The sequence below is a fragment of the Dermacentor silvarum genome, chromosome 2 (genome assembly GCF_013339745.2).
Source record: "Dermacentor silvarum isolate Dsil-2018 chromosome 2, BIME_Dsil_1.4, whole genome shotgun sequence".
Lineage (NCBI taxonomy): Eukaryota > Metazoa > Arthropoda > Arachnida > Ixodida > Ixodidae > Dermacentor > Dermacentor silvarum.
The window spans coordinates 200,813,522-200,829,877 of NC_051155.1; the positions used below are offsets into that span (position 1 = coordinate 200,813,522).

The 16,356-nt window shown below is 46.1% G+C and overlaps 1 protein-coding gene across 3 annotated transcripts in view; it reads right to left on the reverse strand.

Moving 5' to 3' along the window:
- Positions 1-16,356, reverse strand: part of LOC119442439 (protein ENL-like) — a 28,726-nt gene that overhangs the window by 2,914 nt on the left and 9,456 nt on the right. For all 3 annotated transcript variants that reach the window (XM_049662149.1, XM_049662148.1, XM_037707323.2), the window contains exons 4-5: positions 15,247-15,366; positions 6,010-6,168 (exon numbers count right to left, since the gene is read on the reverse strand). In XM_049662149.1, the coding sequence (XP_049518106.1) occupies positions 6,010-6,168; positions 15,247-15,366 (279 nt within the window). The remainder of the gene's footprint in view (positions 1-6,009; positions 6,169-15,246; positions 15,367-16,356) is intronic.

Genomic DNA, 16,356 nt, shown 5'->3' on the forward strand with positions numbered 1-16,356 from the left:
TCAAGAAAAAATTATTAACGGCCTGAAACACATCAACGAAGCGCACGATCGACGAGTTGAGAATGCTTGTATCGCCAGTGTTTAGCATCCTTTACCTTAAAAGACATTTGCTATATTGTGGCACCATCAAACAATAATGTTAGCTAGTTAATTCAGGTTTAATGGCGCAAAAGCGACAAAGGCCATGCTGCGCCAGCCACAAGGTATTAAGAAATGAAATGTTAATGCAGCGAAAGCTGCGTTACCTTATATTCTATGTAAAAAACTCGAACAAGTCAGTGAATGGCACTAGTGGGTCATCTCCCAATAATGAGGCGGGGTGTAAGGGTATGTGTAAGTTATACAGATTGTGTAAAAGTTTCCGTCTGTGTGTTTCGGTATGTGGACATGTCATAACAATGTGTGTTACTGTAAGAGTTTCATGACACTTATCGCAGGTTGGCGGATCTTCTTTTCGGAGTAAGAAATTGTGTGTCAGATGTGTGTGCCCTATTCTAAGTCGACATAAGATCACCTCATAGAACCGTTGCTGGTGACTGCACGATTTCCACTCGCCAAGCAGGGGTTTGGTTATGTGTAACTTGTTATTAACGCAGGAGTCCCATTCTTGTTGCCATTTTGATGTCAGGGCTTTACGAATTGCTCGGATGCTGTCTTTGTACGGAAGTTTTGTGTGTGTTAGGTCTTTGTGCGCTGCCATGGCTGCGCATCTATCTGCTGATTCATTCCCTGGTATCCCAACATGGCTAGGAACCCAGCAGAATCGTATGGTTCGTCCGTATTTGTTATTAAGCACCATGTTTAAGATATCGCCAAGCAGCAGATCACAGGCGGATTTTAAATTTAAAGCTCTGAGTGCACTCAACGAATCGGTGTAAATGACAGCACTCTTCTGTTTGTCGGTGATAACTTTGTTTACTGCCGTCCATATAGCCATAACTTCGGCGGCAAAGACTGAAGCAGAATTATGTATTCGGATGATATTTTCCCAATTTTCCGTTACGGTTCCCACACCCACGTATTCTTGTGTTTTAGAACCATCTGTGTAAAATTCTGTGTGATCTTTATATTTTTCTTGAATAGTGTGGAACTCTTGCATTATGTGTTCGTGTGGGGTGTCCTTTTTCTTTAAGTGGGTTAGTGTCCAATCACATAGTTGTGTACAATCGCACAATGGGGCCAGTCTTTGCGGCCTTTCAGCAACCTGCAGGACCTCATGAGGAATGTTATAAATCTGACAGTATTCCTCATGTCGTAAGACAAGTGGCCGTATCATATTCGGTTTGTTTGTGTAGTGTAACTGAGAGTTGCATTGTGTTACGATTTTGTAGCATATATGTTGTGGTGTTGACCGAATTCTCAGTACATAGGAGAGGGTTAGTAGTGCTCTGCGGTGTTGTAGGGAAGGCTCATTGCAGTCAACGTATAAACTTAGGACAGGTGATGTTCTGTAGGCACCGCTCGCCAATCGTAGGCCAAGATTGTGAATTGGATCAAGTCGTTTAATGTAGGATTGCCTGGCTGCACCATAAACTACACTACTGTAGTCGAGAATGCTACGCACAAGGGACCGGTAAATACATAGTAGGCATATTCGGTCAGATCCCCAGTGCTTGTGCGATAACACTTTGAGAATATTTAATGCTTTATTTGCCCTAATTTTTGTTGTGTTAATGTGGGCTAGGAAGTTCAATTTTGTGTCAAATGTTACGCCTAAGAATTTGTATTCTCGTTTGACCGGTAGTGTTGCGCCATCCAGTGTCAGAACTGGATCGCAATGTAAGCCACGCTTCTGGGAAAACAGCACTGTAACGGTTTTGTGGGTTGAAAAGCGGAAACCATTTTTGTCGGCCCACTGTGTGAGATTATTTATTGTTATTTGTAACTGTCTTTCGCAGGTGGAAACGTTTGAGGCGCGGCAAGCCACTTGCAAATCATCGACATACATATATTGAATGCATGACAGACGATGGAATGATTTTGTTAACAGAGTTCATTTTGACTATGAAGAGAGTCGTGCTGAGAATGCAAGCTTGTGGGACGCCATTTTCTTGTGTAAATGTGCATGAAAGTGTTGTGCCGAGGCGTACCTGAAATGTTCTATTTGACATGAAATCGTATAGGCTGTTTAACATTCTGCCACGAATGCCCAAATCAGCCAGGTCTCTCAAAATTCCATATTGCCATGTGGTATCGTACGCTTTTTCTAAGTCAAAGAAAACCGCGAGACAGTGTTGTTTGTGTAGAAACGCATCACGTATTTCATGTTCTAGTCGGACGAGATGATCAGTGGTGGAGCAGCCCTTTTTGTATCCGCACTGGTGCGTGTCTATTAGGTGTCTTGATTCAAGGATGAATGTGAGTCTCGCGTTTATAATGCTCTCATATGATTTGGCTAGACAACTTGTTAGTGCAATGGGTCGGTAGCTGCTTGGGGATGATGCAGTTTTACCAGATTTTAGAAAAGGCACTACTACTGCATTTTTCCAGTCTGTAGGCATTACCCCAGATTGCCATATCTTGTTGAAAAATTGAAGGAGTGCCTCTACCGATGCTTGAGATAAGTGTGCCAGCATTGTGTAGTGGACCCGGTCAAGACCTGTTGCTGTTTTTTTACCAGCCGAAAGAACTCTGTTTAATTCCTGCATTGTAAGAGTGTCATTATATAGTTCCATTGAAGCACCGGTAGTGGGAAGTTTCTGTTTCTCAGCCGACTCTTTGTATTTTAAAAATGTGTTTGAGTAATTTGCTGAGCTTGAGATGTTATAAAAGTGTTCGCCTAATAAGTTGGCCTGGTCTTCTAGTGTTGTTTGTGTGCCTGGACTTGTAAGTAGTGGTATTGTGTATGATGTGTACTCTCCTTTAAATTTTCTAACCTGGTCCCACATTTGTTTAGATGTGACCGAACTTTTAATTGAGGATACGTATTTTTGCCATGACGATTTCTCTGCCTGGCGCCGAACAAATCTTGCTTTGGCCTGTTTAAAGCCTAGGAGGTTGTTGTAGGTTGGATACCTTCGTAAGATTCCCCAGGCCTTATTTTGTTGTTTCTTAGCTTTGGTACACTCGTCTGTCCACCACGGATTTAGTTTTTTGCGCAAAATACCGGATGACTGAGGTATCGCTGTTTCTGCGGCTGAGATTATAACCTCAACAAACTTTTTATTGAGTTCGTGAACGCTCAGTTCTGGTGAGAAGACTGTTTCCAGTTTCGCATGCTTCATAAAAACTGGCCAGTCAGCGAGCTGCAGTTTCCACCGGCGTGGCTTAATGCCTAAGGTTGGTGGTGATGGTAAGAGTTTTATGATTGCGGGCAGGTGATCACTACCATATGACGTGTCGAGGGCTTCCCATTTAAGATCGCTAAAAAGAGACGGGGAGCAAAAAGCCAAGTCTAAACAACTAAATGTACGTGAAGTCGGTGAAAAATATGTTGATGCACCCGAGTTTAAAAGGCAGATATCATTTGACAAAATAAAATCTTCAATGAGCTGGCCTCTTGGGTCAGTTTTGTCACCGCCCCAAAGAGTACCATGAGCATTGAAATCTCCTACTAAAACAAAAGGCTCCGGCAACTGGTCTGTTAAATTTTCTAGATCCTTAATATTAAAATGGCTATGGGGTGGAAGGTACAGTGAACAAATGGTGATGGTCTTGTGAGATAGAACGGTGACCGCTACAGCTTCGAAAGATGTATTTAATTGGACATTTTGGGTAGGAGTGCCGCCTTGCACGATTATGGTGACTCCTCCTGACAGACGACTGGAGTGTTCGCGGTCCTTACGTACGACCGTAAATCCTTTCAGAAAATGTGTATTTTTGGGGCCTAAGTTCGTTTCTTGAAGGCAGAATGCAAGTGGTGATAGCTTATTTATGATCTCTTTTATGTCACCTAGATTATGGATCAGGCCTCTACAATTCCAATGGATGATGAAAGCCATCGTAAAACGAATAAAACTGTTTACTTATGTGTGTGTGAGCTAAAAAGTGATAGGTGACAAGTAGTAAAAAGATCACTATAATCAAGGGCGGTAGCCGTTCAGGTTACCTGTCCCTTATTCGGCGCGGTTATAGGAAGTTTGTCCTTCTTGGTGCGCTCCTGGGAGCGCGGATCTTTTGGCGTCAATGGCGCCGGGGTTTTCGGGTCGACCTCCATCGCCTTCTCCGAGGCGCTGGATGATCGAGAGCCAGGCGCCGAAACACGCGTCTCGGGCCTTGGGGTTCTGTTCAACTTTGGGCCCTGCGACACAGCGGTCTGCCGGCCCGTATTCGATGATGATGGAGCAGCACTGGCTGCTACCACCAAGGGGGCGGATGGAGTCTCTGCAGGAGTACCGCGCGCGGACCCTGTAGACTCCTGAAACTGGTGTGGTGCTGCCCCCTGCCGCGCCACACTGGCATAGCTAAGTTGAGGTAAGTGCCCTAGCCTTTCCTCGCTTCATAGAATGAGATTTTTTCTTTTACAGTGATTGCGATGATTTCTTTTTCTTTTTTCCAGCAAGGGAAGCTCCGTGAGTAAGCTGGGTGGTCTCCCTTGCAATTGACACAAAGTGCTGGAGCATTGCAATTGTCAGAAGTATAGTCGTTGGCACTACACTTGGCGCATGTTTCTTTGCCTCTGCATGATTGTGAGGCATGCCGGAACCTCTGGCACTTGAAGCAACGCCTCGGATTCGGTATGTACGGTCGCACGTTGATTCTCAAGTATCCTGCCTCGAGTGAACTGGGCACGCTACAGGTTCCAAATGTGAGTATCACGTTTTGTGGGGATTTGTTGGTCGTTGCGTCGGAGTGTTATTCTTTGTACTTTGATTACGTTTTGATCTTGAAATCCTTCAAGGAGCTCTTCGTCGCTAAGGTTCAGGAAATCTTCTGATATTACTCCCCTGCTTGTGTTCAGTGAGCGATGTGGAGAGACTGTCACGTTCATGCCACCGATACTAATGAGTTCAGTGAGTTTCTCAACTTGTTCTTTCTTGATCAGTTCGAGGAGAAGGAGAAGGTCTCCGCTGGCCATCTTTGATGCTTTGTAGTTAGGACCAATCGTGTTTGCTAGGCATTTAGACACTAGAAATGGTGACAGTTTTCTTACGGTTACGGTTGTGTTGCCTTCGCTGTGAAGGACGTGGTACTTTGGGTAGGTTTCTTGGTTTTCTTTCAAAAAGAACTGGAAAGGTGCTTCGGTGCGCCCCCTTTTGAGGGGGCGATCTTTGAGGGGGGGGAAAGCGTTTGCCATATAAGCTTTGAACAGTTCGGCGGCGATGGTGGCCACCCACCACCGAGCCCAACAAGGGGACGCTACTAGGTTGGAAAGATACCTGCAGACGCCAGCCATGCATCGCCGCTATAACCTAATATAATGTACCCAAGGTTGAATAACTACACAAGGTTAACCCTCGCTGCCTGGAAGATCGGAAGTAAAAGGAAGTGAAAAGAAGACAGGATAGATTGAAAGTGAGAGAAAAAGACGAAGATTGAAGAGGAGGATAGGAAAAGGCAACTACCGATTCCCCCCGGGTAGGTCAGTCCGGGGGTGCAGTCTACGCGACGTGAAGGCCAAAGAGGTGTGTTGCCTCCACCGAGGGGCCGTAAAGGTCCAAACATCCGGCATCGGCTCAACCTCCAGGATCCTCTTTTCCCCGGACACGGCTAAGCCGCGCACGGCTACACGCGGGAGGGGCCAACCCTCATGTGCTCGGGTCCGTGGTGTCGCAACACACCAAACGCCTGCTTACGCAGAAACAATAATGTGATGGTGCACGATGACAGCCAATCACTCCAAGATAAAGTGAATAATAGACAATGAACACTGGCCCTGGAGGTCAGGTGCTCGTTTTTTACGTGAAGAAGTCATTTCTCAAGTACAAAATTAGGGCACGGGTTTATTACACGAGTGCATCTATTAAGCGAGTAAATACGGTAGTTCATGGGAAAATAAAATAAATTATATATCCTTACATAAATTCACACTGCTAGACACAGAAACTTAAATGAAGCAACTCCACAAACCTTTCCTTTGGATGACTTTTCAGGTGGCATTTCCTTCTTAGCAGCCGGTGTGCTGAACAGGTCAGCCATGGGGTTATGAGGTATTGGTAGAGGAGGTGAAGATGGCGGCGGCAGCGGTGGTGGTGGTGGCTGCTCCACAGGAGGGCTTCTGACCATGTCCTGAATTTTGGAGGTAAAAAACTCGAAAGATGAGGATTTTAACTTACTAAACAGCACCTCGCAGAAGAGCATTCAGACAGTCATCAGCAAAGTTCTGCGTCATATGGTTCATAAGACGACTGCTTGTTTGGCTCTGTTATTGGCGCCTCGCATGCCATGCAAGCTGCCATGCATGCCATCTAATCAAAACCGTGTTACTTTACAGCTGGACACACACTTCCTCAGCAGAATACCATTTTTGAGACAAGCCTTGCAACCTACATTCGTCTGTTTCTATCAAGATGCCATAACAAGCTCTCGGTATTTTAATTCTTCTCTCCATACATAAAAATGAAGTCATTTGAGAAACAAAATAACAGTAAATAAAAGGGGCTACACACACAAAGTATTATGACAGGTACAAAACATTTTAAAAATATAAAGATATTTTTGCGTAGCACATACCAAAGCCATCAAATCAGTCAAAAAAGAAGCAGGTCATTCAAATTGCCAACTACAGGGATGGAAGTGGAAAAAAACCCTGAGAAATCCAAAAGGGTATATCTGCACAAACCAGAAGCTGCAGCATGCAGAACCTCACTGGCTGCTGATTAAGTTTGCTATCAAGTGTGTCTGCCAGGAGACAAAGCACAACATTCGAGATTTACAACACCTGCTAAACCAGATGTCCATAAATCGGTCAATGTCATTCAGCACAATTGAAATGGTCAGCCCATTAAGTGTGCGCATCACACTGCTGCTTTCATTCAGGCCATTCAACTCTCCTTGATGGAAATATGTGCCTGACAGCCAAAACTTTAGGCCTCATGCCTTTGAGAGAGTGGCACACAGAAACGAGCTGAATGGATTATAGGTGGGCCATGCACTAAAGGCTGGATTCACCTACCCAAAGTACTCATGATTGTCTAACACAGCGGAAACTTGTACAGTTAAACCTCAATATAACGAAGTCGGTAAAATTGGCACTCTGCATCATAGTATTGAAATTTCGGTACATTGAAATTAAACTTTTATCCAAATAAGTACAGTCGCCAATGAAGTTTTCTTACTTGAAAGGGACCGTAGAATTTTCTGAATTACTGGGCAATCGTAAAAAACAAATATCAACGAGAAAAAATTTCATTTTGTAGAATTTCAGAGTCAGTAACCAAAGATATGGTTTCGTGCCGTGTCAACATCTTCACACTGGCAGAACAAGGTGAAGCCTGCGAAGCTTTCACATCCACTCCGCTGCCGCAGCTGATAGTGTGTACGCAGTGGGGCAATGCTATAGCGTGCACGCTATGTATGCACTCAGCCGGGCTGACAGCCATGCATAAGTACAACCGGGCTTGGAGAGGAGACTCCTCTCCTAGCTAGGAGAGGAGGAAATAGCCAACCATTGTGACTCAACAGCTATGCCATTCCGCCGAACACTGTGTTGCACATTCTATTTTGGGCCACTGTGAAAAAATAATGATGAAACAAAATGCAAAACAACAAATTACCCATAACAGTCTTCAGTGGCAGACAGCGTCCTTCTAGAACTGTTCCCAGTATATCTCAAGCTAAACAGATAGTCCAGATTTCGTTCGGAAACATTTTTATTGTGTTTCCTTTTCACGCACACTTATACTTTGGACTCTTGTCCTCTGCCAGAAAAGGATAGGAAGCGGGACGTTATGACAGGATATCAAGGCAGACAAATAAGAGTAATGCAGGAGAGAGGCTACTCTCCCGTTGCCCTGACAGTGATGGAGATACCTATTGGGACATACCTTGACATATACCTTGATAGACCTATGGTGATATGGGAGCCTTGACATAAGGGAGGAGGGGTGGCCATTTCACAATGGGTTTTTGAGGCGGTTTACCCAATTCAGTCAGATTGATTTTCCTTTGATATCATTCCCAACACCTCCCACCACTGTTGTTAAATCATTTTCCATACTGCAGGAAAGGCCAAATATTGTACCAAGTTTCCAAGAAATTTGGTGCACAGGCAAGCCATGTTTCCAGTGCAAGCATTCAAGCAGCCGAAAATAAAGCAGACTACACACAGGCCACCTAGTGTGAAAAACTGCAAGATACTTTGCTCATGATGACTATAGTTGTCAACAGTACCGAAAGAGTTACAAATGACACAGTCTAATACAGTAGAACATCGTTCATATGTTATTGGAAAAAAAAAAAAGGAAAACACGTACTAACCGCGAAAACGTACGATACGAAGCAACAAAAAAATTTGACAGGCTCAACTGTAGCTGACATCTACGTAAGGCGAAGCGTTGAGCGAATCGTTGCGGCACTAGACAGCGACGCGCATGGACTGGTGGGGCTCTGGTGGCCCGAGACACGTTTTGTTGTTTTCCTATTGCGTAGTGCATTAGGACGGCGACGGGAACCCGAAAGGAAATCGAGCTAGTGGACGACCCTTGATGCCGCCAAAGCGAAACATGATGCTCGCATCTCGCTGCCTGCAGCAGGGAGCTGCGGCGCGTTTGTGTTACTGCCTACTAAATGTGTGCAGTACACATCCAACGGCACTATGCCCCACGCACTATAAAAATGATAGGTGAAGATGTTTATCGCAATATGGTTGGCAGCGATAGCTGTGAACATGTGTGTGATGATCCAGGTGGAGATTTGCCAGTACCGGAATAAAAAACGATAAAAAATAATAGTACCGGAATAAGAAATAATAAGCGGCTGCGGTGGGCAGCTACTGCCCACGATCGCGTGTGCCTTGCGCATTTTCTTGTTTACATGGCATCTAATAGTTGGTAAACGTATCATATGATCGCAGTTTGCCGGTGTGTTGAAGATTGGTGCCGAAAGATCGTATTTATTGGGAACGCATTTTTCGTGCCAGATGCCCTGTTTAGATATCTGTTCTGGGAACCCACTTGACCACGCATTTATTGTTAGCATGTGTAATGCCTGACACACTCGCAGATCCAGAGGGGGGTGAGGGACTGACCCCCCCCCCTCTCAGAAATGTCGAACTGATGCTGACACGACTGAGCAGGCACTATTGAAGTTGCGATTTCGTGCCAGTCGACATGGCAGCAATTTTGTTCATCGCTGTCATGTTTCCCATATTCCATGTGCAGTTCATGTCCGAAAGACAGTAAAGCACCCGCAATTTCGGTTATTGCTATTATACATTGGTGTTATGCATGGGTTCTCAAAGTGGGTTCCGCGGAACCTACGGGTTCCGCAGGCCCCTGCTCGGGGTTCCGCGAGCCACTGATAAATTTTCCCTGGTCCCGCTCTCGACAAGTGTCTAAAACAACGAACACGAGGTGCGCTTGATCGAAAGAACCTCCATTACCCATGCCCGAGTGTCAAAAAGCACATCACAGTGCGTAACAGCAACGCGCGAACTGCGCAAGAAATACGCAAGCAGCTTTTAGCCACCCAACCTCTGAGAACGGGCAGCGCGCCTAAGCTTTCACACTTGAATCTCGGAGGCCGTAGCTTACCACCATGCGCGTTTCTCCTATTTGTAGATAGGGTCGGTGCCGATAGTGTGCGCACTGACGTATACGTTGGAGGGAAAACAAATAAAAAATGTGCGGAGCGCCGCAAATGCGCGCCGCAGAAGAGCAAGAACGGCGTAGCGTCCAACCTGAAACGAATCGGCGTAGTCCGCATCACCGTGGTCCTCAGCGGCCATCGTAAGCGCCACGTGACTGACAGCAACGCTGAAGCGCTTCGTGCCTAACCTTTAAAGCCTTTATTCTTGCGTTTATCGCCGCGCGCAACACCGCGTTGGTGGCTAGCCGCGTGCCTCCGTAAGTGCGTAGTCGCTATCTCTAATCGCGTCGATAACCACCGCAGTTTCGTCCGCCGCGGTTGCGGCAAATAGTAGTTTCGTTTTCACTCGATACGCGCGTCGGCTGCGTGCCTTCACAACTGCGCAGTCGCCTCCCATGGCAGCGTCGATAGCGACCGGCCGCAGTTTCGTCCGCACTTCTTGCAGCGAACGGTAGTTTCGTTTTGACTTTGTGCGTGCGTCAGCCGCTTGCCTTCTGAACCGTGAAGTCGCCGTCCATGATCGTCGATAGCGGCCGCGGTTTCGTTCGCAGCGGTTGCGGCAAGCAGTAGTTTCGCTTTGATTCACTGCAAAGCTGTCGAAGATAAAAAGCACCAGCTACTTCGCGATGGACAGACAATTTGTAGGCGAGCAGCTCAGTGGCGGAAAAAAAATCGAGATGTGCGCCCGTTGGTGTGCAAAGCGCGTCTCAGATGAATACGCGCGCCGCGAAGGATGTCGCGAGGCCTTCGCCGCTGCTAGCGCTAATCAGTCATGAGATGAAGAAAATTTCAGCTTCCGCACTGGTCTTGTGCTATATAGAAACAAGATTTGACGATTCATTGAGTAAATAGAAGCGTGATGACGTAGTGAAGTATTTGTTTATTGTTTTCTTGATACCCTCGATAACTCTACATTCGGTTAATTCAGGGGGGGCCCCCGGGGGGGTTCCTTGGTACTTTATGGAGCTTAGCAGGGTTCCGTGGGATGACTGTACTTGAGAACCCCTGAAGTAGGTGACGTTGCTACAGGGAAATTCGAATAATAGCGCAGGTCCGAAAAATCAGGTGCCTCAAAAAATCTTTCCTACCAGAATATATAGTTAAACCTTGCTATAAGGAATTTCATTATAACAAAATTCTCGATATAACGAAGTATTTCGCTTTTCGTCAATAGAACACCATGTATTTAGAACCTCAATGTAACAAAATGTTTATACACGATTTCAATATAACGAAATTTCACTGGCGCCACGAAGGAACACCGAGACAACAAATAGAAACTTCCGCAGATGCAGATGGTCGAATGGTTGAATTACAGGGGGCTGCTGCTGAACTCACCTCTCAAATCGAGCACCCGTGACTAAGAACAACCGCTGAAGCGGAGCAGCGTCATGTACTGTGTAATGTCCAAGTGCGATAAGATCCTATTGCACCCTGCGTGCTGTATGCATTAGGTGCGAATGAAAGCACGTGAGGGGTGAGCTGAGAAGGATGGTGGCTAGATGAGCACAGTCTTCCCACGAAAGCAACAAGAAAGTGAGGATGGACTCTTGCTTGCGGTAAAGCGATCAAGCGCGTAGGAGGGTAGGGGGGTAAGTTGATGCGTGTTTCCGTTTCTTGTGCAGTCATAGCTACGTATGGATGTCAGCGAGGCTGAGCGCATACGCAGCGTGCGCGCACTGTTTTGAATTAATCTGCCACATGTGCTATGAGTGGGTGTGCCGACATGGCGTGGAATCGTGTGCGTTGTCTTCCCGTGCATTTAGCACTGGAGTTGGCATAATCTCAGTTTCGGAGGTGCATTGCTCTCCACAGTAGGAGCTTTTCATGATGGCGTCGTCCCACTGCGAGCGACACTATCAGCCATGGGGGCGGACTGGCTGATTCACTCTTTTACACAAATGAGCACAGTAGACGATGGATTTTTTTTTTTTTTTTTTGCACGAAAGGGGCTGCAAAATTCTTTAGAGTTATCAGGCAATCGAAAAAGCAAATTCGAATAAATCAAAAATTTGTTTTGGTGAATTTGAGAGTAGGCAACGAAAGATACAGTTTCCTGTTGTGTCGACGATATCTTCACATTGGCGGTATGAAGTGAAGCCAGCCATGCTTTCGCGTCCACTCTGACCCACAATTGATAGTGTTGCCCATAGTGGGACGATGCTATCATGAAAAACATCAGCAGCGGGTAGCAAATGCTTTGTCCGTTTCGCTTCAATACGTCTTCAAAACTCGAGAGATTACGCAACCTGCAGTACTAAATGCATGGGAAGACAGCATGCACGATGCCATGCCATCTCGACACGCCAACTCAGGAAGTGCACTTCCTTCCACAGGGCGTGCAAGCTGCGTATGTGCTCAACTGCGCTGACAGCCATGCGAATCCACGGCAGCGCTAGAAAAGGAAAAGCACCGCCAACCTGCCCCCCACTTTCTCCCCCACTTCCCTTGTGCAAACTTGATCGCATTACTGCGTTCCTATCTGCTTTTTCCTTGCTTGTGCGGCAATACAGCACTCATCAAGCCACCATCCTTCTCAGATTACCCTCATGTGCTTTAACTCGCACCCAAAGAATACAGCGTGTGGGGCACGATAGGATCTTATCGCACTTCGACTTTATACAGAACATGACGCTGCTCTGTTCATCTCCGTCTGCAGAAGTTGCCATTTATTGTCGCGGGATTCCTTCTCGGCGGCAGTTAAATATATTGAAATTGTGCATAAACACACTTGGTTACATTGAGGGTCTAATTACATGATGTTATAAGGACAAGTTACAAAAAGTTTACTTCATTACATCGAGAATTTCGTTATACAGTAGAACCCCGCTGACACGTCTTTCACGGGAGCAAAAAAAAAAAAAAACGTAAGAGCCGGGAAACGCTGTGGGGAGCACACACCGCCACCTTCTCCCGCGGGCGCTCGCCGTCGCTTGCGCACGTAGTGCACGCGGCGGCAGCCGGGCGGACACGGGAGAGATGCACTTTGCCCTCTCTCGGTTCTCGCTCGCTTCTTGCGACGCGCGTACCCGCGCGGGAAGAGGGAAAGTATCCGACGGGCGAGGAGGACATTCCCCTCGCGTGAAGGTAAAAAGGTATAAAACCAACCGAGAGACCCCCGGGCCTCTCTGACCTCGCTACACCTGACCTGCCCCTACGGATATACCCGCTGCAACCCGTGAGTGACCTCGCTTGCGTGACTAGACAGCAACGAGGCAAGCCTATTTATTACTTATTATACAGAGCGGACTTCCCTCTGCAAGTGTGTTTTATTGCCCGCAGCAATAAACGTTGAGTTGACTCGCTTGTTGCCTTATTTGCCCGAACCCTACGTAGCTGCGATTATACGCGCTACGGGTTGGGGAAGACGCCCCACAACGCAAGAGCTGGGCAACAGGAAAAATTTAGAAATGGGAGTAGTGTTGAACTGCATACAATATTATTTTAATTCTTATGTGTGAAAAATTGTCGCAGTTTCACCTGAAAGGCGAAGCATCAATTGCGATAGCAAATTTGTAGAGAGCTATACGGAGTAATGATATTAGCTTTATCAGCTGTATAAACTTGGACATGCAGCAGCACCGGCAACACGCGGAACTGTTGTCGACGCCGTCGGCGTCTTGCCCGCGTTCGCTGAAAATGCGTGCGGCGTTGTGACTGTTGCCGGAGCCTTTGATATAAATAGGCACTTGGTGCCGCAGCTAAACGTCGCCTCCCTTCCCTCCCCCTCCCCCACGGCCTCTCGCGCGTCGGAAGAAGGCGCGTTTGCTCTACATATATGGTGATTGTAAAGGAGGAAAGAGACGCCTACTTCTGCAGCCCTTAAGCGAGCACGGCGCAGAACGCGCGTGCCCCTCGCGCTCTTTCACTCGCACATACAGCGTTCGGCGCGCGGCGACGATTTCATCTCCATTGACGTCATACGGAACCTCACGGCGACGGTGACGGCGACGCCGACGGCAGAAATCTGCTTTTGAGTGTCCATATAATTGCTATCGCAATAAAAGCCGTACTTTCGCCCGACAGCCGAAGTATTGATTGCGATAGCAAATTAGCAGACAGCTATACAAAGTAAGAATGGTAGTTTTATCGTCCGTATAAACTTGTAAACATTAGCTTATTGACTATATTAACAAGCATGGTGTCAGCGCCCACATGCAAACATGAACACATCACACTCGATGAGTGCGGACTCCCTCGCCGGTGCCTCGAGCGCAACGGAAGAAGGCGCGCTTCCTCCCTGCTTTTCTTTCTTTCGCGCACAAGATTTAAACGCGGTCGTCGGCTCCCCTCGCACGCTTTCACTCGCACATACAGCATTCGGCGCGCGGCGTTACCGCCCTTGGACTTTATACGGAACATCTATGAGCCAAAACCAATTTTAGGGCCGCAACGCGTCATAGAGACCATCCTTAGATAGCAAATACGGATCTCAAGGGCTATACTTTTGCTGGCGGAAACCGAAAATAAGTCATGGCCCTTTGGGCGACCAATGCCATCGTCAAGCAACCAAGCCAAGCGACATGAAAAGTCAAAATGGCCGCTCGGGCCGGCGCGGGGTGGCAGTTCGCAACGTATGATACGGGAACGGTCCCACAGTTGAGACGTAACAGCGGGGTTACCAATGCATTGGGTTCTATGGGAGCTGTGCCACGACCGGCCGAAAACGACGTAACAGCCGGGAAAACGCAGCACCCGGGAACGTAACAGTGGGGTTCTAGTGTACTGAAGTTTGTTATATCGAGGTTTAACTGTATTATAAGGCACGTGAAAACAATAATTTCCTTCAGTATCAATACAATGCTGGATCCTGCATTTTCGATTTCATTGCAACAGGAGAATATTCCACTGAACTAAAGCATGACCATACAAAATTTATATATTTACTTGATTATATCTGATAATTCGTCATATCCATGTTTTTTTATATTGTGGTTCTACTGTATGACAGGCTGTACTGTGTATGCTAGCAGATGACTACCACGAAAAACAGTTGCATAACACTCCTAGATAGTTCGATCTGCTCAAAGGAATGCAAAAATAAAATGGAAGTATTCAGTGCATAGTGCACAGTTATGGATGTCGCGGCATTAAGCGGCATTTGTGACGTTGAATGCTACGCCACATGCATTCTGCAGTCTTTTGGCTGTTACAAGTTGAAGAAAATCTGTCTGTCATATGAATACTTCTGATTAGTTGTAGATTGCCAAAAGGAACACTTTGTTAAGTGACTTAGCACACCGGCAGCAACAGGTTTCACTACTGATTTTAACTAAGCTCTGACATTACAAAAGAAAATACAAGAATACCGTCCAGTCTGCTATTAGGACCGCTGTGGATACAATCTATGGTGCTTAATTAAGATATGTCCGATGCTGTGCCCCTTACCGAGATATGCAGGCAAGCATTGCATACTTCTGTAAATTTACAATGGAGTACAAGCAGCTCTATGATGAATGTAAGCTTTTTCCCTTTAGGAGGTATGATAACTTCTGCAATTTTACCATGCTGTGTGTACCACTGGAAAATAGTGAATAGAGGAATGGAAGAGGGACATACGCTTGACATGCGTGGTTTCTTGTGGCCTTCGCTTCTGGACCGGGCTGGTGGGCCAGTGTTGCGTGAGGGGCTACCAGGAGGTGCAGGTGATGTGTTTGAGCCGGCACGGTTAGCCTCGGTCTAGAAAACACAATCAATTGCAATGTTGGCAACTGCCTGCCTGCCAAATTCAGCAGCTAGCAATAGTACCATACAGAAAGAAGTAGCTTGTCACAAAGCAGTACCTTTTTTGAACACAGCACAGCAACACAAGGTGTTGCTTTAATCAATTACATAAAAATAGTAGACATGAAACAGCCTTCACAAATTAAACAGAACCATGGAGATAAATAAATAAAACGTACTGCTTCATTACAAACACTCTCAACTGCAGCCCCTTGGGGACGCCATGTAGTACACAGGAGTTTTCTTAATGTACTAAACATGTAGTGTTGGGCAATATATAAACAGCAAAACATTGCCGCTGAAATCTGTAAAACAGCACAGAAGTGTATTCAACGAGCGACGGTGAGAAAAAAAATAATAATAAGAACTCATTGTCCTAACAGAGCACATGCAGATGAAACTACTGAAATGGTGTGTTAGGAGTGCACTGATTAGTGGCATGCGACAGGTAAAAATCAGTAATAATCACTTCACACAGTTTGGGAGTTATATACATGGAAGCACTGCAATGCCATGTATGACTACAAAGAACAGTGGAATAAAGTACACCTGTGGTTCGCAAACTTTGTCTCGTGTTACAATTCATTTTTGTTTTGGCCAATAGAGCTGGTTCAGCTTGGTCTCTGTGGAAGGTGCACTCAATAGGAGTGAAGCGAAACTAGAGAATCAAAACCAGCGCTGGTGCTGCCGTTTTCTTTTGTCTCTATGTTTTTCATAGTTTTTTGCTCATGCTGTTAATTAGTTAGCCAAGTTCTTTGTTTAAACACAAGTACAACTATAGTCCTTACTAGCTGCTCTTAAACTAACAGTGTGATAAAGCTTAAGCATCAAAACACACTTATCCCACTGCATACCACGTAAGAAATTACTGATTATGAATCTTCATGTGAAATGTGCCAATGTGCAGTAATTGTTTTCATAAGAGGATATCCTTTTCCTAATGGT